At 39.7% G+C, this 25,804-nt stretch overlaps 1 protein-coding gene across 29 annotated transcripts in view; it reads left to right on the plus strand.

The window, feature by feature from the left end:
* The window catches only part of ANK3 (ankyrin 3), a 359,991-nt gene that overhangs the window by 287,924 nt on the left and 46,263 nt on the right, over positions 1-25,804 (plus strand). For 22 of the 29 annotated variants that reach the window (XM_065842855.2, XM_071811684.1, XM_071811691.1 and 19 more), the window contains 5 exons: positions 503-626; positions 3,500-3,602; positions 9,380-9,486; positions 16,785-17,009; positions 20,101-20,255. In XM_065842855.2, the coding sequence (XP_065698927.1) occupies positions 503-626; positions 3,500-3,602; positions 9,380-9,486; positions 16,785-17,009; positions 20,101-20,255 (714 nt within the window). Of the gene's footprint in view, positions 1-502; positions 627-3,499; positions 3,603-9,379; positions 9,487-13,504; positions 13,538-16,784; positions 17,010-20,100; positions 20,256-25,804 lie in introns of all 29 variants that reach the window. The other 7 variants (XM_071811695.1, XM_071811690.1, XM_071811693.1 and 4 more) reach the window with 3 other exon arrangements.

Raw genomic sequence — 25,804 nt, forward strand, 5'->3', positions numbered from 1 at the left:
CTGGAAGGCGGGCCTCTTCTTGTACTCGGCGTCCGTTCAAGCTTGCCGCACTTTTCAGCACCGGTGGACAACTAGGCTCTTTCTCACAGCCACATTTTATTAGTGTTATTATTTTTTTCACGCAGAATAACTTAACTTTAGTTTGTCAGCTCATGGTTTTGTTTTTTTTTTTTTAAGGAAAGTAAAAGTGAGTGCAGTGGTGCAAAGTACAAAGGAACCCTTTAGCCTGCTGAAACGATTGGTCAAAAGTCATCCCTTGTAACTTTATTGGATTTATGTCAAGGTGGAGTTTTACTTCTTGCGTTTGCCCCCAATAAAATTATTTTCTCAGGCCCGTTCCGAGGGTGGATGATTGTACTCCATGGAAAGAGCCTTAGGGAAAGCGGGGGTGATGGGATTGATTCCTTGTTGGCGAGCACAGAAGGGCGTTATGACTTACTGAGCACACAAACATTTACAATACGTGTAGCTTCTGATTTCAGCCTGGCTTTTGTACTGGCAGGTGAGGATGCAATGACAGGTGATACGGACAAATACCTTGGACCCCAGGATCTGAAAGAGCTGGGAGATGATTCTTTGCCTGCTGAAGGATACATGGGCTTCAGCCTGGGAGCCCGCTCGGCCAGGTAGTGTATTTGCTGTTTCTCATGTTTTCATGTCACCAGAGTTACAAATGTTTGCAAACCAAGCGTGCTCTTTCACACAAAGCTGGAGTCTGTTTTGAAAAGAAGTAGAAGGGGTGCACTGCTGTGTTATGATAATACCGTGCCTTTAAAGCATATATCCATTGCAGTTTAATTTCATATTCTTTATTCATGTTGGCTTCTTATGGCAATGATACAGAAAACTAACTGTTCACTTTTTCTGGTATCTGCTCATGCTCTGAACATCGCCAAGGCACCTCTTTTCTTCAGTTTGCAACTGGTCTAGAAACTGATCTAGAACAGGCAACAAAAACCAGCCCAGGTTTCTTTTCACTACTGTGGGTCAGATTGGTACTCACATTAGAGTGTTCCTTAATGGACTAATTTAGCCAAAGATTGTAAATGCCAGAAAAACTGAATGACATCATTTTGCTATTTTGGTGCTTTTATTTCTTTAAAGGTTCTAGGGAATAATCCAACTGAGATTGCCAATATTAAAAAAAAAAAAAAAAAACCCTCCCAAAAGTAAAAAAAGCAGGGTTTCATTTAACAGGGAATGGATTACGTGTTACAGAAAACAGGCCAAAGTTTCTGTGAACCTGACAAAATATAATAAACCTGATACATCATCTGACTAATGTTGATTTCAGCTCAGGTGTTTCTAGATCAACATTTCAGATTTCACTTTTGAATCCTGCTAAAGCCTGCAATGTGCGTTGCTCAAAACAATTAAAGCTATATGAGCAGAGATTACTTCCACGGTTGTGGATTTGCAATGTATTTACTGACAGTTGAATCGTACTGAAGCTAATAATTAAACCTCATAAGCTGGAGCCCTGAGGACTTTTTCCTATGCTGTAGTTTAAAGATCTGTTTTAAAAAATGAGTTCATTGTCTAACAGCAAATGGCAACTCCCATAAGGTAAAGCTTAGATGTCTGCCCTTCAGTCTTGTTATGGTCACATTAGAAATGCAAGCGTGCAGTGCAAATTTGCTCTTTAGTAGCGCCCAGCCACATTTTGCTTCACTTACAGTTTTTAGGTAAGTTAATAAGTGTTTATGTGATCATACATTCATGAGGAATGCCAAAATGCATGTAAATAGTCAATTAGCTGGAAAATCAGCGAAATGGATGAGAAGGGAGGATTTTGTGTCTTTGTAAACTCACCTGCCGCTTTTAAACAGAAATTGGGGTGAGTGAGGTCATCACGCAGCACTATCAGATGTGGCCAGTCCTGAAGCACCACAGTGATGGTGGAGAGGGAACATGCTTTGTGTCCAGAGCTGGGCACTGATTTCCAGGACACCTTTCACTCATTACAGTACTCTTCCCTCACATGTCTAATTTCTCACAGTGCAGGTGGGAAAGCAGAATTTCACAGTTAAGATCTGTTAGGTAGATCTGAGGGTTCAGCCTCCTGTTATCTTTTCTTTGAGAAAAATCTAATATATCCCATGCTTCTGATTTTAGCAGTGCCATTCCTATTTGTTGCAGCGTAACTCATTTTTTCACATTGCACATGTTATGCTCAGAGGAGACAAATACAGTGTTTTTCCTGTGAAGTATCTTATTTAGCAAAAAGTATTCTGTTGATGCAACTGAGTGCTGATTCTGAGTGTAACATTAAGAAATAAACACATTAAATATATAAACCATCCAACCATAACATCTTGCTTTTCCTGTCTGATTTTTTGCTTTCTATTTCTCCTGTTTCTTTTCCACTGTAAATTGCTTTAGTCCAAAAGTCAGGTAAGAAGGCATGGCATCGTGTTACATCTTTCTGCTGCTGCCATTGCTCATCTTCATTTTATTCAGCATTGGAAAGTGACATGCTTTCATTATTGGGCGGGGGTGGAGGGTCAGCCTTAGAGAATATCCCTCTGTTATAACAAATATAACATGATTTCTTTATACCCTTTATCATGTGAAAGTCTGCTTAACATATTCCTGCAGTGTGTAGTTAAGATCTCAGTTCAGCCTCCAGAAGAAGAAGGAATGTGTACTAAAGCCTAGAAAAGTTCAAGTAGCAACTACAAAATGCATGAAACAAGTTGTACAGTTTTGAGTTGGAAAAGTGTTACTAGTATGAAAGTGTAATATGTTGTTGGATGTTGCTTTTTATTAATTCACATTTTTACTACTTTATTTTCGTCACGTAGCAAGCATGTCTAGGCCTGCAGCATGTTTTTGGCACATACCATAATGTATCTTCCAGGGTTAAGTGTAACACTCCTACGTTGATTTAATTACAACACATTCAGAGTGATCATAATTATTTCTAAACAGTCTAACATGCACAAAATAATCCCCAAAGCATTGGAATCTGTATTTAATCATCAATAAGCAAATTTCTTTTCTTTCTTCTTTCATTTCAAAATTATCTTCTTTTCTAACTAAATTAATAACTAAAGTGGTTATAACAAATTCGAAAGTGTTTCAACCACAAAGAGAGCAACACGTAAAACTTAGTCTCAGTTAAACCTGGTTCAGCAATCTGAACCATATGCATAGACACTGTAACGTACCCACAGCTCCCCTGGGACATGCCCTCATGGGTCTCCTTTCAGTTCATCTAAATACTCGAATACACTTCTCTGGATTTATTCTAAAGCCACAGCATTACTGCCAAAGCAGTAAACACTCATTGTGATTTTGCTGTATATTGTAGGGAAGGAGATACTTAACTGTAGTCAAGCTTATTATTCCATTTTTCCCTTGTATTTATTTCACAGATTATGTATATTTTGCCATATTATGCTGTCCCTGGAAGTTGCATATATTAATATTTTTATTTTTATTTTTTGTTCATCTCATTATCATCTGCACTTTCTATGATAAATGGTAAATACAACAGCCTCCGCTCCTTCAGTTCGGATAGGTCCTACACGCTGAACAGAAGTTCTTATGCCAGAGACAGCATGATGATTGAAGAACTGTTGGTACCAGCAAAGGATCAGGTATGTGCTGCATTCCTGCCACCAGGTATTCAGGCTTTCTATTTACAGGGGGTGACAACCTGCAGCCCTCAGCCGTGCTTGCAGACACTGTCACTACTCTTTTAAATATTAAAAAGGGAGAAGAAAGGAGCTGAGGGAAAGAAACGATGGTTTTACTACTTTACGGTTTTGAACCTGAAAGAGACAGGGTGATAGGGTCCCAAACCGAAAGGGGGCAGGTTACATTTCTGAGTATGGGGTTTTCCACTGAGGTCAGCAGGAGCATCTGTGAGTTTAATGTTACGTGTATACTTAGACTGCTTTGATAAGCTGGGAGCAAAGTGATTTACACTGAGCAACCTTTGTCTGTACTGTGTAGCCCAGGGATGACATTTGCCCATTCTATCCACGTGGTGGGGACTCCAACTGCTGCCCTTGTTTTTCCACCCTTGGGAAGAATTTGGCCTTGTAAAGATTGAGGTATTATGCTCTAACCAGTTTATGTATCTTCCAAACATTTGTGCAGTGACCAATACAACAAAAGCAGAATCTTTTGACCTGATTATAGCAATGGAAAATCTGTCCAAAAGCTAATGCTGGAGATGATAGGGTGCTGTATGCTTTGTTTGTGAGTTCCTCAGCATTTTGCTTAGTAGACTTGCTTCAGATTTTTAAGTCTAATTGAATTACTCAAGAGTTTCTTGATAGGCACAAACCAGAGATCTGCTAGGAAGCTGGATAAAAATTCACATACAAATCTTTATTTGGGGATTAAAGGACTGTGGAGTGGAAGTGTTGTTGACATCCTGGAAGAGCATAAGGTGGATTGTAACAAAACAGAGGTTTTCTGCTGCCTTTTTCACAGTTACCTCTCAGCAGTGGCAAGTATTCCTGCACAGGGGGTTATTGATCTTTGAGGGGAAAAAGGTCCACAGAGCAGGGCTCATGCATTTTAAACCTTGATTGTATTAGTCTGTAAATTGTAGTGTAGTATGGATTATTGAGTTTTACTACAGCTTTTGCACACTGTTTTGGTAGTGTTATGGCAATGGCAGAAACATGATTGTCTTTAGCAACTGGATGTTTATTATTAGGTTGTTACTTTCAAGTGAAATGCTGTAAACCTCCAAAAACTTCGATTTGCAACAGCCAGCTAGGGACTGCATGGCAGTAATTTTGTTGTTTTTGTTTGTTTTAAAGTCAGAAAATAAAATCTGCAACTACTGGCACTGGGAACAATAAATTAGGGCTGAGAACCTAAAGTTTCTCTGACACTTCCTACTCTTAAAGCTTCATTAACTCTTCTTGATATGACAGAAATTTCAGAGGAGAGGAAGACTCTTCAGTCTGAGAACATATTGCATTGTTTCATGAGTTTGGTCGTTTTTGTGATAGCCATCACAAGTAGATGGCATTGATTTATCAGATAGGGTGTATTTGACCACATAACAAGACTTAAAATCAGCACTGTGCTGAATAACTCCTGAAGAACATTGCTCAAAATGGGGCACCATTAACCTCTTTTGTATTATAAAATTTCACTAACAACAAAAAAAAAAAGTAAATAAATAAATTATCTGTACATGGAGGTGTTGTAGTGACTGGCACCACATCATGTACAGGAGCTCTGCTTTAGGGCAAACTTCGTTTTCTCTGTGAGTGGTTATGGACACTTCTGCTTTCTGGAGGGTCACTGGCAGTGCTGGCTCTTGAGCCGAGAAGACAACTGATATGGAAACCTTCTAGTACTGGTGCTGAGCACTACTGTATGTTGTTTTCATTGCATTTGTAGTCTTCATATTTTTGTGATTCCCGTTTTTGGCCAGCAATGATTGTGCAATTATTGCAGTTCAATGCTGGTCCAAATTTGTCATGTAAAATGAAGCCAGGCTGGAGACCTGCCTGACAGTCTAGCTGTAAATGTTATTCTAATCTTAATCCTCTAGACAAACTTCAAGTTTCTCAAGTCCAGGAGGGTATCAGAAATGATGAAGGTGGTAGTGGAAAAAACTGCCAGTCCTGTCTTGAGAGGTTACTAAAACCAGGATCCCCTGAAAAACAAATGACAGTAAAGCAACGAACTATCTTCATGAAAAAAGGAGCCCATGAAAAAGGCCCAGCCTCTCTTCTTCCCACCCCTCCCTCTGTACATTACTGGGCTTCTAGACAATCTTTGCTATGGCAGCAGAGAGCAGGAAGAAGAAGCCCACCTCCTGTTCTAACAATGGAATTCAAAGATTGTTGTGGATCAAAACCAATATCCTAAAAGTCCATCTGGAAATTGATAGTAGTCAAGGCTGCTTTGGGGTCTCACGTGACTTTGAAGAGTGAGCCATTGCCTGTCGGCACATTGAATTTCTCTTATTTTGTGAAGCTCGCACCTGCTTGGAGTTCATGGCAACAGCAAAGTCTCAGAGTAAAAGGAATCAATTTCATCAGAAATACGAGTATATAAAAAATTAAGGGGAATAAGTCAACCTGTTGATCAAGTTAAAATAGAAGATCCTGTGGCCACCTCTCCCCAAGATCACTGGGAGACTTGAGATTCTGAGAAGTGTCAAACGAAGATTTGAAACCAGTGTGCCAGCATGACCCATTGGGTATTAGAGAAGAGTGTCTGGTAATTCCCTGAGAAGTCAGAATATTCTCCATTGTTTGCATTTGGTGGTTTATTGCTGATTCTGTTCAACAGGGAAGTCTTGAGTCCAGGCCATACTGTGCCTCAACCTGGCTGGAGCGAAGTTAAAATATCTGGGTCCTGGTGTGTTACTGTGGATGCAGCAACTCAGACCAAATCCAAATGACTTTATCCATGGAATAGTTTACATCAGCCTCTGAATTTAATCAGCCAAAGGCAGGATGAATCAGGTTGTCTGTTACATAGCAGCTTGCTGAATCTCTTGTGTCTGGATAAATTCATCTGGGAGGAAGCATAAATTCTTCTGTTTGCTGAACTCTGATATTACACAGCCTGGATATTCAGTTATGCAACCAGCAGGATCCTTGTCAGCAGAACCACCAGTATTTTTATACACGCATTTGCATTTAAAGATGCCACACCCTTTAGCAAGGCATATTTAATCTCCCTTGCTCCGGGGAGGGAACACTGGGACCTGACCAAACACAGGATGAATCATGTGATTTGATGTCACTGATGATGTACCATGTTCTGGACTGCTTATATTGCAACTTAAACAGAAAGATATTTTTCCTGCCTGGAAAATCCAGAACCTCAACAGACTGACAAAATGAGATCAACAGATGTGTCATGTGAGATGCATGTGTCCAGCTATTGGCTTTTCCTACTCTGTTTCTCTGCCAAAATTATTTGCCACAGACTTTGTGCTTTTGCTGGCAATAAATATATCCAAAAGATCTTTTTGAGTACACTTTGTTAGAAAGGAATGCATCAAAAAATATAGTCACCTGATACGCAGACAGTATCTCAGGTCAACAGAATAGACCAAGGAACCCTACGTATGCGTGTAAGGAAGCCTACAGCAACCTGGTGATTCTGTAGCACCTCTGTTGAGCATAGAGTATTTTAGAGTGGTGGTATTTCCTTGGAAATTATGTAGCCCTACATTTAATTTTCTGTATCACACTGCTGAAGGAACTTTAGTGTTATTCTTCTGTTATAGCAAACATCACCCCATGTTAATTTGTTGATGTGTGTGTCCTGTTGCATTCCTGGACCTCACTGCACTGACGCTGTTATGATTTAGCAGGCATTTGAATGACAAACACTAAATATGGTGGGGTTTTAATGCATTTCTTTTATTTCTTTGTTTTGTCCTATTTTGATGATAATGTTAGTCACTGAGCAAAGGAATAAATTTGTTTTTATCTAAATTTTTACAACTTCTGAGACCAACTGTCTGTATCTTGTGCTGTTTGGTACCAAAAGTAATAACATACTCAGTATGAGCTCTGAAGAATTTAGATCACTTGGAACAGCAGAAATCCACAGTGATGGCTTTTCTGCCTAAACTGCAGCCTCTTCAAGGAATTGTAAAAAAATCCCTAGTGTTCTATTGGGAAGAGTTAGAAAGCTGTCTTCATTAAACTAGATTATGATACATTTTTCAAATTGGTGCTAATTAAAGCCACTGCTGTTCCTTAATTGCCATTGTTTCAATGGCATTCATTTTATCTTTTATGTCTGATGGTGCATTTTGGCGTTTGATGTACACAAATTTACCCTTTGTTGTTGTCTGTACTTGAACCATCGGATCTAAAGTATGTATCTTAGAGCAAAAAGTCCAATGAAAGATCACAATAAAAGAGTTAAGGTAGCAAAAGCAGGAGGCATCAAGCCAGGTGTCACAGTGTTGAACAGATGACAGAGCAAAGTTTTACCCTATAGGTGTTGCTATTGATTGGCAGTAAATTATAATGTGGATGGGTTTTGGAAGCAAGCCTGGGATGTTCATCTGAAATAAACGTCTAGAGAGAAGTCTTTTGTAAACGTCGGAGAGATGGGGAGGGTTGCAGGTTCTGGCCAACACTAGAGCACTGTCTGCTTGCTTATCCAGTGGGAGCTTCTCAACAGAAGTATTTTAGTGTGTTTATGACTGTCAGATTTACTACTAATGCTGATATTGCCATTCAAAATAGCCCATTTGCACTACTTCTGTGTGCCAGTATGTTAAAAAAAAAAAAAAAGGAGGAAAAAAATGAGAAAATAACAACACATCCCCCTGTAAAGTGTGTGCTTGGCTCAGGTTCGACTTGAACCCACAGAATTTAGTTTGAAAATGGCCTATAAGGTTTTAGTCTTCACAGACTCTGTTCTCTCTAGATGTATTTGCCTGTAAGCAGAAAACAACCTACTTACAGGAAACACTGACATCTTTTGCACCATATTGGGTGAAGATGGTGCGTATTGCATGACAGCGTGTTGACTTAATTTTATTGACGTAACTTCTGATGGTGCTTCTTAAATTGTTTAGAAGCTTCCATATCACCCTGGAAATATAGGCATACGGTATTTGGAGATTTCATTTGTTTAATTTCCTAGGAAAAAAGTAAACAAACAGAGAAAAAAAGAATACTTTGCTAGAATGTCTTTGCTATATAGATAAGAGAATTTATAGAGTGAGACCTTGTGGGGCACAGGACACATTGGTGTACATGCGCTTGGCCACAGGCAGCAGCCAGAAACAAATTACGCCTCCGTGTCTGTCAGATGGGGCAGATAATTATAGCACCACTGTGCCAGCCCTTCACAGCATTAAAGCTATTTTTATAGAGGTGAGTAGGGACAGTGACATTCCAGAAAACAGTGTTCATGTTGGTGGTTCGTGTGAAAAGAGAAACTAAACCTTCCTCTCACTGGGAGCCTGGTCATGAATACACAGCTTCCAGTAAACTCTCAGTGAAGTTACTCACAGGTTCTGCTTGCATAAGGATCTATCCAGTGGCATTTTCTGGGGGGGAATATTATACTGCCTGTCTATGCAGTGTTTGATTGCAGTACAAATGGTAGTATTTTTTTTCAATAATTTTAACGTTGCAAATCCACATAAAGATTGGAGAGACACATAGTTGTAAGTGAAGAAAGTGTGAAAAGTGGGCACTAAGAAAGTTTCATGATAGGTAAGATTGATTTGCTTGTGGATTCTGTATTTGTGTTATGAGATTCTCAGTACTTTAACACTTGGGATGTTAATACTGTTATGTGGAAAGGGTCCAGATCTGAATTTAATAGAATTATGTTAACAAGCTTGTATTTAAGACAAGTGTTTTTCATGTTAATTTAAAATTTCAATTTATCTTTTTTTAATTATGTTTTTAAGCACCTGACGTTTCAAAGAGAGTTTGATTCTGATTCTCTCAGACACTATAGCTGGGCTGCAGACACCTTGGACAATGTTAACCTTGTTTCAAGTCCCATCCATTCTGGGTAGGTTACTTAACGGATTTCCTTTATCTTTAAATGTGGAAGTGTATTGTTAGCTGAAAAATACAGGCTGCTGTAATGGCTGATAACTTTCCTATTCCTGCTCCAGTTGAAGCCAGTGGCAAAATTCACACTGACTTCAGTGAGGGTGCTTAATAACAGGAGTCAGTCTAAATTCTTTCATATAAAACCAAAAACTTGCCTTTGCACTTCATTTTCTGAATGACAAAACATTGTAATTCCACAGGCTTCTCTCTCAACAGTCCTGTTTTCTGTTTGCTTGTTTTTCTGTTGTTTGTGCTTTGCTTTTAAGTGTCATAAAGTGATTTGGTTTGAATTGTATTAAATTATTTGTGATACAAAATCAGATAAATAACGTGCATTCTGCTCTTTCGTAGAGGAAAAAATGGGGGGCTTTAATTAAAATTCTTATTTTATTTATACCTCCAAATTCCTGCCTATTCTCCAATATCTGTAGTTTGACTGTAGTGGTTCTGATCATTTGCTTATGAGTCATCACTGTAGTTGTGATGCTTCTCAATGATACCACATAGACTTGATTTTGATGCGGTAGCAGTAATGTTTGAACATGTATTTTAATGATTTACAAATAAATGTGTGCGTATTTTAATGATTTGCATATGAGATTGTCTAATATAAATATTTGTTGTTTAATTTTCAAGATCAGGACATGAAATTTCGTATTCTTTTTAATTTACTTCCCCGTTTAATGACTAATTGCATTCTTAAAATGACTGCAGCACATACCAAAATATTTTAGTTCCAAAATAGCAGCAAGTCCCACAAACCTAAAGCTACAGTCCTGCTGAACAGAACTACATAATGGTGGATTTTTTTGTGTCCTGAGCTGATACAACACCGCATATGGTCAATGCTAGAGTTGAAATGTCAAGAATTGCAGTATGAAAAGCTGAGGTCTGCTGGTTATCACGGAAAAGTGTCATCAAAGGACCTCAGAGAGCTGGTAGCCCACCCTGCATTTCAGCAGGATAAAATGTAACCAAACCTTCCCTGAAATATGTTGAATTTCTTCATAGTCACTAAAAAGAAGAGATTCTATAGTCCCTCCAGCTTCAATAGTTCACTATCCCTTGTTATGATGTTTTTTCTCCTGATATTCAACTTAAAATTTCTTTCTTGCAGATTAAGCTTTTTTCTTGTCATAGCTTTAGTAGTCATGAAGAAAAATATCTTACTACTCTCCTAACAATGGTTTATATGTTAAAAGAGAGGATTGCATGTCTTTCATAGAATAAAATGTCCCAGATCCTCCTAGGTGGTGCTTTCCACATTGCAGTGCAGTCTTGCTGCTGTCCCCTGGCTCTCCTCCCTTTGATGACAGCATATTTCTGAGCCAGTCTGGGCACCAAACTCCCAAAGACGTGTCACCAGTACTGACTGGGAGAGGATCGCTACCTCTTTGGTCTGGAACATGACACACCTAATCTTAAACAATCCCACAATGAGAATTATTTTGTTGACTGCATCTTTTGTTGAGAGATGTTTGTGATCCACTAGAATTTCTTGGTTCTTTTCTGAAATTCTGCAGTCTATATGTTTTGTGCTTACGTGTTTGTTTTCTTCCCTCTGTTTGCGTTTACCTTTAGTGTATTTCAGTTTGTTGGTTCCAGACCCCTTTTGCATTTTGGCAACACAGCTTTTAGTTCTGATCCTATTTTCCAAAGACTTTTCAGACCTTTTTCCTTTTGAAATCATGAATGAAATCATTGGCCTAGTACCCGGCCCAGGACAGCAAAGCAAAATCTCCACTTGAAGTTTCCTTTCAGTTTTGCAGTAAAACACTGATTATATCTCTTTTGAGGTAACTTCTCAGATGATTGTGCACTTACCTTATCTATACTATACCTCAATTGCTTAACATGAAATACCAAGACAGTACTTTTACACATCCAGTGTACCAGTTACCCTGTCAAAGAAGGAAGTCATATTAATTTTACAGGAGTTACTTTTGCCACTGACATTTTGGCTCATTTTTATTTTGAGGACTGGTGGTAGGTGACTTGTAATCTCTTGGTTATCCTTTAGGCCCTTATAGATTCATCATTGGATAATTTATTCCTGAATATTTCTGTTAATTGAGGTTAGACTGATTGGTCTAAAATTTTCTGGCTCCTTTTCATCCTGACATAAGATAAGTCTGATGTTTGCATCCTGCCAATCCTCTGAGGCAATACTTACGTGCCCTTAGTTCTTCAGCATGCTCATTAATGGTTCTTGCCTTCCAAAACATATATTCTGTGGGCACAAGACCTTTCACATCAACTACTTGAGATGTGCTCCTGTTGTAAATCAGTTGCTGCTGACACAGACATGGCCTTATATGCTGCCCAGAGGAGAAGGGCTGCAGACCTGCAGTGGTAGAGCACACTGGAGGGCTGCAGGGGAGGGAGAGGATCTGAGCACCAAAATGTTCTCCAGTCACGTATAGCTTTTTTGGCCTGTTATGTTTCTTATTTGACAGATAAGTCCAACAGAAATAATGCTGTGATGACTCAGTTCTTTTGTTAGACAAAAAACCCTCACTCAGTTGCTTATTTTCTTTCCAACTGTGGCCCCATATTTTATATGATACTGTTTGGATTTCCCTGTTATTTCAATCTAGGAGCAATCAGCATCTGTTCCCTTCACATCTTCCAGTATCTCAGCACATCTGATAACACAGAGCATCGTGACTTTTCACTTATTTTCTGCCAGTTTTTTTCTGAAAAGCAACTCCTTTTCTGCTTGTTCACGATGCTTCATCCCCAGCTTTGTCCTCAGTTCTTTCTGTGGCCATAGGCAGAGGGACACTGGCTGGGGTTGCCTGTGGCCAGTGCCTGACCCCACTGCTCTTTGCATTCCTTGACCCTCCCCCACGCTCTGCAATGTGCCATGTGGGGGGAGCTCCTCCAGGTCCGCTCCCTCGAGTTGCTCTTTTCCCCATTCACCCATTGTCAGAAAAGAGCGTTGAAGTCTGTTCCCATTTCTTAACTGAGGCAGAAGGGGAATTTTGGGAGCAGGACGTGGAGATCCTGCAATGCATCAGTGAAAGGGAAAGAAAGAAGGAATTGTTGGCAGTAATTTTGACTCTTCTGGTTTTTCCTTTTTTCAAGCCAAGATAATGTTTTATGTTTTTCTATTTGAGTTCAGATAAGTTGTTTTGCCAGCATATATTTTGAACAGGGTCCATTGTAAGCAGCACATCAAAATGTGTCATGAATCTTGAGGCCTCTGGAAGGGTAGAGATCCTTTGCCGAAATGACCTTCGGCTTTCAGATGTGAGCTTACTCATCCAACTTTCCTGAACTAAAATGTGGGTGTGCTCTCTTCGTCTTGCCTTTTTTTAACTCCTTGGTTTCTTAGCTGAAAGAAATTACTGCATCACGCTGCCTTCTGTATTGAGAAACTCAGAAAAACTGAATTCAATCTTGCAAGGTGGAATACATAATACTAATTATAGTTTACTCCAACCTCCTGTACACACAGCTGAACTCGTTTTTTGAAAGAAGTGTGATGAATAGTGTGGACTGATACTCCCTCCAAATATCCTACCATACATATCTCATTATACAGTATATTTTGGAAAATAAATTGCTATAAAACAGTGCAAGAACTGGTTTTCCATGGCACAGCTGAGCATCTTTTGGGAGTTAAATAAAGAAGTTATGTTACAATAAATTCTCTTTTGATCCAAGCAAATTGCAGATGCTTTTCTCCACGTACTTCTGCATTTCTCAGAGAAATTATGGACTTATGCCGACTCATTAAATGAACACTTTCTTTTGGATTTTTTTCCATCTGTGGCATATAAAACATGACATAGGTCATGATATGCAAAGCAAAAGCCAAATAATTTCTAAAGTTGGCCTTTGAATGTGTTGCTTTTGTTATTTTTCTGATTGTTACTTTTCCTTTGCGCTTATGATTGATATTTTTCTGTTGCTTGCCTCTAATTATCTTAAATTAATTTCTCCCATTTGCTTTCTAAATTATTTTGCAGCTATTCCTCTCCACTTCCCCAGTATGATTCAAGGTGATAACTCTGTGCTTTCTGTGAATCCTCATTTTCTTTTTTTAAACTCTTTTCCCACAGAGTGTGTGTAGATGTTTGTAGTGCATCCTCCCACAACCTCATCCCTTCCATGTATTCAAGTAGAAATGCTCATTAGTGTTTAGCATTGTGTTTTAGAGATCATATTGTAGTTTCCATTATTAGTGAAGTATTAATTTAGGTAAGCATCAGCTACTAATATTTTTGATAGAAAGTGCATGAAATACTGTTTGGAATTATTGTTTTAAACAGTAAATTGCTAATTTGAAAACTAAACAAGGAAATAACTAATATGCTGTTGACAATTTATATCTTCATATGGGTTCTATATGCATAAAGGCTGATCTGCTGAAGGTTTTGTCCTCCCTGGAGACTGCAGTAGGGTGTAGACCCCAAAGCTGCTGGTTCCTGTGGGTTTAGAGAAAGCATCTTATCTAAGTTCAGGCTTTGGCTTTTTTGCATTAGATGGAAAAACTCCTTTTTTTTTTTTTTTTTAATGAATTATGATCTGGTTTAACATGCCAGTAATCACGTACACGATAGGCAGCTCTCCAAAACATTGCTTTTTACCAAGCCATCAGGCCAAGCCCAACCTCGCCAAGCTCCCCGGAGGGCTCCTCTTGGTTTGTTCTGTGGCACGTGGACCAGACGTACCTTCCCAGAGCTGCTGCTGCATCAGCCCTGAAGGGATGCTCCAGCCAGCAGCCCCTCTGCCCTATGCCCTCCCATGGGGTATAAAGCAGCCCCAACTTCTTTGTGGACAAAACCCACACATTTTGTAGAGGCCGCCTACTTTGGTTTGTAACAAATTTTTTTCAGTATTCTCACGTCAGTGACCAAGGGCTGTGAGTCCCTGCTTAATATTTTATTTTGCTTCATAGTAAATTTTAATAGATTGTCTCGAACTCTCTTCACAACTAGTCACAAGCTGGCTCCTTGACAGCTCTGAAGACCAACCGTTGAACTATCCTTCCACATGCTCAATGGCATCAGCCTCCTACCATCAGCCTTCACCATCCACTGTATAGGGCAGTTGCAGGGAGAAAAAGCAACATAAACATGCTGACAGGCTTAAATTAGTGCTCAGTGAGGAGAAGGGAAGCTGATATCTGCTTGTTACAGCCCCTTTGTTAGCAAACAGAGCAGTGTTCCAGTCAACAGAGTTTACATACATCTAAGATCTTGTGATCTGTAAATATTAATCTTAACATAATTTATATACTCTATAATTTAAAGATTGAGTATATTGGTTTTGACATAGACCTAGTGTTCATACAGAAGGTTTGGTTAGCCATTCAGCAAAGATTCTGTCCCACTGAAACAATTCCTCTTATGAGGAGTTGGGATACCCTACTGGCAACATTTGGATGTGTACAGTGTGGTTGTCTAAGAGAAAAGTACAGGTACCATTTATTTGTATGAAAACTACTGTTTTATTCCATGTTTCAGTATCATAAAGTGTCTGGGGCACAAGAAATGGTAAATTTGTGTTAGGGTCATCTCAGAGGGCTTCACCTTCCCATCTTTACTGATGGATTTTAATTTAGTTTAGAGAAAGACAATGTAGCAATTTCTTTATCTGTAATTAAATTGGGCAACCTTTCTGTCCTGCTTCATATATTTACAGCTTGTGTCCCTACCTGTCTGGCTCCTGCAGACTACTAAATTCAAACTTTTGATCCCCTCCTGCTTTTCTGCTGATTTTTCCTACCCGAATTTCCCAGACTTCCGAACGCAGCTTATTTGCAGGCCTGGCCAATGCACGTCAGCTGTAACTTTTTGGTGTCCTGCTGATGTCGAAACCAAATGCAACTGTTGTACACAAATTCCCATTCATACTTCAGAGCACTTTGGGGCTTTTTTTAAAGAATTTTCACGACTCCCCTGGATTATTGGTTCATACTCTTAGTTTAGTTTACCAAAGGGAACCAGGAAATTTGATGGATTCGCCTGTTAATCATGTGAAGGTTTAGTTCTTAAGATCTGGAAGTTTTGGCAACAGCTTTGCGAATAGTGAAACTATACAGCAGATGTGCCAGCTATGTCAGTGTCTGCATGTCACGCAGGAGCAAACAAAAAATGTTTTGGCATCAAGCCTGAGTTAGTAACTCATGTCCCTCTTGATACTGGCCAGTTACTGCATCTCTTACCTGATGCTGTGGTCTCTCAGCAGCTTATGGTGCAGAGGAAAAGGGAAGGTATTTTGGGGTACTGGAGGAGACCCCCCATAACTGTTTAGCCCTCCAGGAAGCTGCATGTTTTGATGCCTGTAGATTTGACGGATTTTTGCTGCAGAGTTTTGAAACAGGCAGAAGTCTGGTTTTGGTCCTGGGAGGAGACTCCACTTTCCTGTCACTGTCCTGTTGAAGACAGTAACACTTCACATATGCAGCTCCTTGGCATTTCATAGATGAAATAAACCACAGCTATTAATGATTATTCTTGTCAATATTCTTTATTCCCTTGCTAATAAAAATAATTTTATTTTAAAAATTACCATTCACCACTTACAAATATAATTGCTTACTCTTCTATTATTAAATGAAAAATTATGCATTGGAATTACACTAGCAAATGTGATTTTTCTTTAATGTCGCTTTTTGCTAACGAATATCATCTTCACAGAAGAGTAATGGCATGATTTCCTCCGGAGTGCTGGCAGCCCAGACAAAGTTATGTACTTGATATTCTCACTCATTCCCTGTCAGTGGAAGCCCTTAGTAGTCTGGTCTGACTGTCACCCCCGGTGCCAGCACTTGTGCTGCCAGCCATCAGGGGGGTTTGCAGATTAGACTGTGAGGAGGTTTTGAAGACTGAGGTCCCTAAAATAATAAGCATTTTTTATTCTTCTTATTCTGTACTGTCTGGTTCCCTTCTGCATGTGAGGCTAATTACTCCTGTTTATGGACAGTAGAACTAACAGTAACAGAAGGATGTTTTTAAATCTAATAAAACACTAATACACTACTCGTACACTCTTTTAATCCAAATTACTCAGTAGCACCTGTTTGTTTCACCGTGTTGTTACTAGACCTTTAGCAATTCCTGCTTTTGATAACTGATAGTTAATATGTAAGTATAAGTTGTAAAAGAATATTCATGTTCTTTTTAGTTTAGCTGGGATTGGGAGGACTTTTCTAAAATTCTAAAGACTGTCACAGTTAACTTTTTGCTGATCTTCTGCTTGTTTTGTGACCATATTCATTGACTTGTTTCCTTTTCCCTACAGTTTCCTGGTTAGTTTTATGGTTGATGCACGTGGGGGTTCAATGAGGGGTAGTCGACATCATGGAATGAGAATAATTATCCCACCACGCAAGTGTACAGCACCAACTCGCATCACCTGCCGCTTGGTAAAGAGACATAAACTGGCCAGCCCACCACCGATGGTTGAAGGAGAAGGATTAGCAAGTAGACTTGTAGAAATGGGGCCAGCAGGGGCACAATTTTTAGGGTGAGTTCTTCTATGAATTTCATTGTTTACACTCATGTTGCATCTTTCATTTCTGTTATCCTGTGGATCTAAGTAGTTAAACATTGACTCTACCTCATTTGAGCGTGTAAGATAGGCTGTTTAACTAGAAATATTTCAAAAATTGCCAACCTGCCATCCCTTCCAGAAAGTACCCATGTATTTTAGGGGGAGCTTTGCCTCTAGGATGACTACAGGGTGAAGCCAAAGGTAAGGAAAGCCAAGAAAAGGTCAGGTCCTGCCCCCATCTATTCATGCAACCTGCCTTCGGAGTCAGGAGGAGTCACATGCCTGTTACCCAGAACAGGTTTTGACCCTCTTGCTTGCAGGGTATTGGAGAAACATCAGTGTCACAAAAAAGGGTCCTAAAATCACCTACAAGGACCCAAATATTGAGCTCTGTACCCTGTGCCGCAGCATTTGCACAGCTCCTGATGGAGTTGCTGGGAGCTGCCTGGCTCCATCCTGTGGAGCGAAGCCGCTGAGAGCGATGGCAGAGCACTTATTGTAGAGCATCAAGTAGTACAAATGCTAGAAACTGACTTTTTTTTTTAATTTTTAAAAAGCTTAAATTAAAGGAAACAATCCACTATGATGTGGCTTTTTTTTCCTGATTATAAATTTTGTTCATTACCATGAGTGGCACCCTGGTGTAAACTGCCGGTTCTGTTGGGAGTGACAGCTTGTTCCTAATTTCCCCTTCTCGTTTCTCTTCCTGCTGCATGGATGTTATTCAGTAAACTTCATCTTCCTAACACTCTTCCCCCTCTAAATGAGGGTGAGAGCATGGTTAGCCGAATCCTGCAGCTTGGTCCACAAGGAACAAAATTTATTGGGTAGGATATGTACGGAAAAGATACAGAATGTCTACAGTTTTTCTTTTATTTCTAATTTTTTGTTATTCCCATTTTATTTATTTTTTTTTTTTTTAGTTTTCTAAAGCTTTCAGTTGATTTATGTCACTGAAAGAAAATCATAGTGGCTTGATTTAATATAGCTCTGCTACTACCTTGTGCTTAGAGGCATGTAAAATTCACTGCCAGCATTCTGCTTTCATAACTCCTGTGCTTTTGCAATTCTTTAAATTTGAAGTGTTTCAACTACATTTTAGTACACAGTGACAGTCCTTTAAGTTCAGCCCTGTGGTAGAGAAGGTATTTACAGGCCTTGAGTGAGTATGTTTTGGGAAGAGCATTTGTAAAACATGATCGCACAAAGTCTACTATTTGTGAATGATTATTTAGAAAAAATGTCATTTAGTGAATGACTTCATTCAACAAGGTTGAAGAAATACTAATCTTTTCAACCTGCAAGAGGCATCTTGTTAAAATAAATTTATAGAGCCAAGTATGCTACCCAAAGGAGCTGCAGTGTATAGTCTAAAAATGTAAGAATGTTTTTGTATATTTTTGACTGCTGTTTTCAAACCATTTTGTGAAATTTATTGCATTAGGTTTTCAAAGTATCTTTGGCTGTTTGGTGTTCCAAACCTGTTCAATACCTTCTCACTGAATATTCTCGTTAAATGTCATGCACAAAATTGTGTGGTTTCTAAATATTTACAGAGACAGTATCTGAACTATTAGCCTGCAAAGATTGTACTACAGTGTTAGTTTTCAGCTTGTACTTTTTTGAACTAGAGAGTAAATAAAATATCCTAAAAAATGTATTTGAATTTTTGGTATTTACTTGCTGTGCACAATGGGAGACAGCAGCTATATTCCTGTTTCTTGTTATAGGACTTGTGAGTAGAATAACAGCCTGGATGCCCTTAAAAGCATATGAAAGACATGTTAATTAAATTATCTTTCTCTGTTTTCATGTGAAAAAACACCATCTAACTCTCCTCCCTTGGTATTTTATGTGAAAACTGGACTTCCAACTAGTTCATGTTTTTCCTCATGAAGGCTGTTGTGATTTCCATGCTCAGGTAAATTATTGATTAAAATGCCCAACACTTTGCAGGTGCACAGTACCATAGAAGTGCTGCGTGATTCTCCCATCATGTGCTGCTACTTTTAACTAAGTTATTACAAAGCAGTGAAATTCTTTACAACCTCTGTAGGAAAATAATGATACTGTCTATTTAAATGTCTTAAAGCTGCATAATCCATAATTGTTCCCTTACTGTGTGATTTCAGTCGGTTTGTCTTAGCATACTTTAAAACGCATATCCTGCCTGTGAAGTGTTTGGCAAAAGTGTCTGTTTTGTTCAGGAATGGCACATGAAGTGAATGGTGGTTTCTGTCAGTTGTTCACACTAACTGTTCAGTAATGCACTTGCAGTCCTCTGTGCAAAGTACATTGTCTGGTGACATGGATGTATTATTAACCACCTTCTCATTCCCTCTCCTTGCCCCAAAAATGTTTAACAGTAACTAATACAAATGTGGTCGTGATGTTGCTTAGCTGAGAAAAATCCATTCTGAAAGGATCTAAAAAATCCCCAGTGATGTTTACAGTGCAGATGTTGCAGCTGTGATTTTGGGCATGAGAATCAGAAAGTGAAGCTAATGAGAAACAACCTCTTGTGTTTCACAGGAGCTGTACCAACACAGAGCCAGGCAGAGCTTTGAAAAGTTTGAGACTTAGTTTGAAGTTTAAAACCCACATGCATGAGTGGCTCCTGCTGCAGCCAACAGCTGTTGCATGCATTTGGATAGCTGGACTGTTTCCGAACTGACTTTGCTCCTTTAAATCCCCGGAGCCAAATCCAAACTTTGACTGTGCTAATGCCAATTCAAAGTCAGCGGTGCTGGAGGCAGGTTGGATGACCTGCATCCTGGGATAAATGAGCAGGGACAATTCTCCTTAGCACAAGTTGTCACTACATTTTTCAGCTGTTTCAGAAAATTTACATTAAAAACAAGCTATATATGAATATTTTCAATTTATATATTGATTGCAGTTTAAATAATAAAGGATTGTGCAGCTTTGGCAACTTGGAAAACATTTTTACTGTAACAGTGTTATTTAAGATGTCTGTAGTTTTCTGAAGGACTTAACACCCATAGGAAATTAAGGACAGTGAGGAGATATAGGGTTAAAAATAATATGATTCCTTTTTCTCTAGCCCTGTCATAGTGGAAATCCCACATTTTGGATCAATGAGAGGAAAGGAAAGAGAACTAATCGTACTTCGAAGTGAAAATGGCGAAACGTGGAAGGAACACCAGTATGACAGCAAACATGAAGATTTAACAGAAATACTCAATGGCATGGATGAAGGTAAACATTTTCTTAAAGCTTTGGCAAGCCTTACCTTTGTGCAGGCTCGCTAACCTGAGCAGGCTAAAGCAACCTGAAATAAAACAGTGCAGGAGGTCTCTGACTTTGGGGAATACAGTGTGTGTGAGAAATTGTTCAGCAGTGGCCTGGAGACATCCTGAAATGAGGGGTAAATTTTGGTCTGAAGTGCTGCCAAGTTTAAGGAAAGTTGCACAGTTTCTTTACAGCATGAAGCTGAGAATAACATCCCAGCTGGAGGGAAGTGTGTTTCTGCAGCTCGGGCAGGGCCACGGGAAGGTCATTCCAAACCAAAGTTGAAGTGTAGATATCAGTTATATTAGACTTTCCCACAAACGCAGACCTTAGCCTAGGGAGCGTCCTTGTTTGAAATGGGATTGTTAGAGGGTGCCTCCCACAGTACAGAACCTGCCTTCCTGATGCGAATTCTGGCTCCCTTGTTTTGCTTGGACATGCTGTTTACGTGAGAGTCCCTAAGATGGGAGGACTCAGCTGTACACGGTTCATCAGAAGATGCTGTGACAGATGGTCCCTGTGGACGCGTCACTGGCACAGCCAGGCTGGGGCCGCAGTGAGCCCTTGGCACCACCACTTGCTTTTCCTACCAAGTAATTTTCAATACTTGTGCTGGTAAACAATTGCCTGAGCTCTTTGCACCTGAGTGTGAATGAAATAGCCTGTGCTTTGTGCTTTGGTTTTCTTTAAGGGTTTATCCACAGGATTTTCTCTGGATAACCTCCTACAGAAAGTCACACTGTGGTGGGGTACCAGCTGCGGGAAAGTTCTTTCATTATCAGCAAAAGCATTTGAAGCGAATGATCAGGCTTTGGATGGCAGCTATGAGAGGTATCTGTGAGCAGGGTCTGCCTTTGATCTTGGCCTCTCCTTTGAAGAGGGCAGCCTCAGCAAAAAGCATGCTTTGAGAGCAGGGAGGGAGAGCAGTGCTGTTGTGCGGGCCTCCCTGGACATCTGAGATTCAGCATTTTTACTGATTTCCTGTCATCTGGGAATGGGAACAGTAGAATGAACTTGTGTAGTATTTTCACTTCAAAGTACTTGAACTGCACATGAGTTTCTAAGAACACAGACCAACAGCAAAGATTTGCTTGTCACATGTGATGACCTATTGTAGCTATTTATTTTGAAATAAATATGATAGCACCAATCAAGCAGTAGGGCGGAAACACTGCAAATGTTGGGTCAGTGGGTTTGGAAAAATACAACAAACCTCATCACAGAAGGCTACCTAAATGCAGTGGAAGAGGCAAAAGAGTTAGCGGGACCCAGTACAGTATTTTTGGGAGAAGAATTGCTTCAGGACCAAAGGCAGTAGTTGCAGCTTTTCTGAAAGAAAAAAATCTCACCACCATCCCCTCCTTCTCTGCACACCAGCATGAGATAGGAGGTAATGATTTGGCAAATGGGTGAAGTATCAATGCTGTATCAGTGGTGAGGTAGTCAGAACTGATCTGCAACTTGCTGGTTTCTTTCATGTGCTTTCCAAACAGAGCTTGCTTCAATCCTTGGATAGGAAATGTGGGCACAAAAACACTCTTCTAAAGTTCTCCAACTTGCATCACTTATGACAGAGCTCCTTAGAGATGTCATATGGATAAATTCACATTTTGTGGAGAAGAGAGCTCAATAAATAAAAACACCTTAGAAAGAGGTGGGCATGAAGCCCTCAGTATGTAGAGCCTAAAATAATAAACTTCAAAATTTGGAGCCAGACTACATCTTTCGGATCTGTTGAGGGTTTCGGGTGGTTCTTCCCTTCTGGGGAACTGCTGTTTGAGGTTAGCAGGTATATGTACAGCCAGTGAATCATAGAAAGTGTGGTGGACAATGGACTATGCCCTTAGAGTGAAAATATTTAGCACTTTAAAGGCCAAGCCACAGAAATGCCATTTACCAAGCCATTTATGAGAGGGAAAGAAGGAAAAATACTGGAGACACACCCAGAGCATTGTTTTGATTATTTGTTCAGTTCATTTTAGCTTAATCCTTTTCTAGTTAGGAAAATAAAGTTAAAAACAAACGACCAAAACCTGCATTAAAATAGTACAAAGGTCTTGACAAAATTCTGATCCACTTAAATAACAACATTTCTGTGTAAAAGGTCTTCCAAGGAATGACATAAAATTACAAATTTTTAGAGTTAAAAGCAGAGTTGGTTGGGTTTTTTTTTTTTTTTTGTCTGTGTATGTTTTGTGGTTTTGGTTTTTTTTTTTCAATCTGAACTTTCACTGGTTTGTTACAAAATACTGCAAGTAAACTTGGGTCTAAACCGATATCTTACATCTTGGAAGCTGTAATTTTGGAAGAAGTTGTATTCCAGGTATGAACTCAGGAGGCAGAAGCAATCTTTAATTGAAATAAAAAGCAGCCACATTGTCAATCATTTCCAGAAGTTTAGTGTGTCTCTGCAAGAAAAATCAATCTGCTCAGTCATCTCTAAATGCCATAACATGCTGCAGGAGTGCCCGTTTTTCTGTTAAAAGCAGATGGTCTGTTTTGTGTTAGACCTGCTGTGATTTACTAGTTCTTTCCTATCTGTGTGGTGAAAGAGGGCAATCAGACTTTTATTCCCAGCTAGTTAATATGCTGAATTTTTAAAGATGCAGTCTGCTTCTGTTTTGTTTTTCCTGTTTTGCTCTCCCACTTTGCCAGTGGGGATGAGAGTGAGGACATCTTTGCCCTCCATGGGGATTGCTGAAAACCTGCCTGTGCTTTACTGGAAGCAGCACCATCTGCTGGAAAAACTCATCTCAGACTCAAAATAACCCAAAGCAGGAGGCAACACTTCAGGGCGTTAAATACAGGCTTAAATAACAGCAGAACTTTGCTTTTATTATCATGAAAGAACAATGAACTGTGATGTAAAGAGTCTGTTTTTCTTTGGTGCCATCAGGTTTCTGCTTAAGCAGTTTTTATTCTAAAGACAGTGCTGTACTTAGGCAAATACAGGGCTGAGGGGACACAGGGAACTTGGCATTTTTAGGAAGAGAAGGAGTTTGATTCCAAACCCAAGAGTAGCAATTCACAGCTCTCACCCATATTACATTTATTTAAACTTTAATCAAATTTATATAGATCAAGTATATATAGATATTTAGGAAGAACCTCTCTGTCTTGTGATTGGTAAATAGTTTACATTTTCAGCCAGGCTTTTGATAGGTATAACTCGTGTTTGCTTTTTGCATTCCTACACCCTTTACTCCTACAAATGTAGGAGTAGTTACATTTATAGAGTCCTAAAATTACATTTGGCCCTTTGAAAGCAACTGTGAGGCTGATGTGGCCCCCAGTGACAATGAGTTTGACACCACTGCTTTACAGGTACCTGTAGACAAATTGTGGGGATAAATGCACACACTGGGGTAGCAAATCTTTTGGCAGGCATTTGCAAGTTAGTGAGTGAGCCAAGAAATGCAAATATTTGTGGCTACAATATCCTTTCTGCTGCACAGCGTGGTTTCAGATGGGAAGCACGAGTTTTTACATCTATAGATCAAATCAGACTGTGACCTTGTTTATGCTTGAAGTTTAAAATACCACCATACGTCACTCTCCTGTGATTTTGGCACGTTTCCAATAAAAGTTTTTGAGCATATTGCTGTTAAACTTCATGTTGTGAATAGCAAGATAAGAGAGTGCAGGAAGAACATTGGCTTATTTGAAGATGAGACCTCCAGAGTTTTCAAGACAAGTCTCGCTGCCCTCAGTTTTCCTTGTCCCCTCCCATGTGCTCTTTCTGCCTCCATCCACCTCCTCCATCCATCCATCCACCTCCTGCACTGCCTCTGGGGTGCCTCACTTCTAGTGCAGCAGTGTTTTAGTGGGGACATCTCTGTACGAGTGAAACTCATATCCTGTGCTCGTCCCACCTCTCAGTCTCTGCACAGTGACAAGGTCTGCTCTGCTCTGGCCAGTACTGCAGGAGGGTTGCAAAGTGCAGAGAGCTGTTCAGTCTGTTAAGTACAGGAGAGATTTGCTTTTTCAGTGCTAGCAAAACTCCTTGGAAGGCCCTGGTGATGGAACTTAGGTACCAGATCCCACAAAGACACCTTGAAGCTCATAAAACAGCTGGATGTTCTATGACCTGTCGTCTTCTGTTTCCAGTCAGAAAACACTTGTTCTATGTTACTTTATCTGAAAGTAAAAAAAGAAAGGTATTAGACATGGGATGAATTTGATCCACAACTGCCTCTCAGCTGACAGAACTGGTTTGATTGATTTCTTTGGCCTGAGCCTCCCTGTGTGAGGTTCCTCTCTGACTCTGGAGGATATGACTGGGTTTCTCTTTTCCTGTCCAGGAACTTTAATGTAACACTTAATGTGGCAGCATGGACTAGAGGGTGAGGAGGAGTGATCTTCCTGTCTTCGCTCCTTTCCATCTCTCCATCTCACCTCCATCACTCCCACCAGCCACCACAGGACAAGTGTACCATACACTAGGGTGGCAGGGGAAGACATATCTGCAGGAAGTGTGCAGGGTACCTTAATGGCAGTAGATGCTCTTTGGGCTGTAAGCACAAACCTCCGGGACAGTGGCACTGGGATGCTCTTCTGAATTCTGCCAATAACCCCTATGCTTTACTTTTCTTTGCTTTGCCACCTCTATGTGTAAGATAAGGTGTATAGCACACTTCTCTCTGGTTAAAAAAAAAAAAAAAAAGGCAAATACACAAAACCCAACCAAGCAAACAAAAAAATCCTTTGAGTTTTTTAATTGAAACACATTACATCGGAATGAAGTGTCAGCAACTGAGGAAAACAGTAACGATGACAGCTCTTTCTGTAAAACGTGTGAGGTGTGTTCAGAAAACGTGACCTCTCCCAGCACTAGTTTTCCCTGTTTCATTAATTTTGTCATGCTAACACTGCATTTCTCTTGGCAGTCAGAGAGGTGGTTTGATGGCTTATCATCTGTTTTTTTTCTGTTAGAGGGCAACTTCATATCGAAGCTACATACATAGTATAATCTCCCTATAATCTCCCCATACATAGCCCAACTCCTCTCCATGCCTAACTGTTCTGCCACTCTAGTCTTCACATCTTTTTCCTCTAAAGGAGAGTGCCTGCCAGGCTCAAAGAATTCTGAAACATTCTTATATAAAACACTAGTTTTCTGCTTCAGGAGAATTGTAATTATCCTTCATCTTTGTAAGCATTTTATAGTGGGTTTAGTGTCTAGCATCAAACAGGAGAATGCATGGAATTTACCAGTCAAGATCATACCTGCCTGGGACATTTAGAATCCAGTTTGTCCCCTGCACAAGCCGTTGCTTCCAGAGGCTGCAGGCAGAACACCTCATTCATTAGAGGGCTTCAGATATCAATCTCTGCATCAAAGTAAATGGAAGCTGACATTATGATAAGAAATTATCCTCTTCTGGTAGCTACACATGATCCACAGCAACACCGTGCAATTAATCCAAATTATCTGCTGAAAGTTTTAAAATGTAAAGCTGACAATTTAGCCAATTTATATTCTAATTCTTTTGGAGCTGTAATTGAGCTTACATGTT

This window comes from Patagioenas fasciata, chromosome 8, assembly GCF_037038585.1.
Source record: "Patagioenas fasciata isolate bPatFas1 chromosome 8, bPatFas1.hap1, whole genome shotgun sequence".
Classification (NCBI taxonomy): domain Eukaryota; kingdom Metazoa; phylum Chordata; class Aves; order Columbiformes; family Columbidae; genus Patagioenas; species Patagioenas fasciata.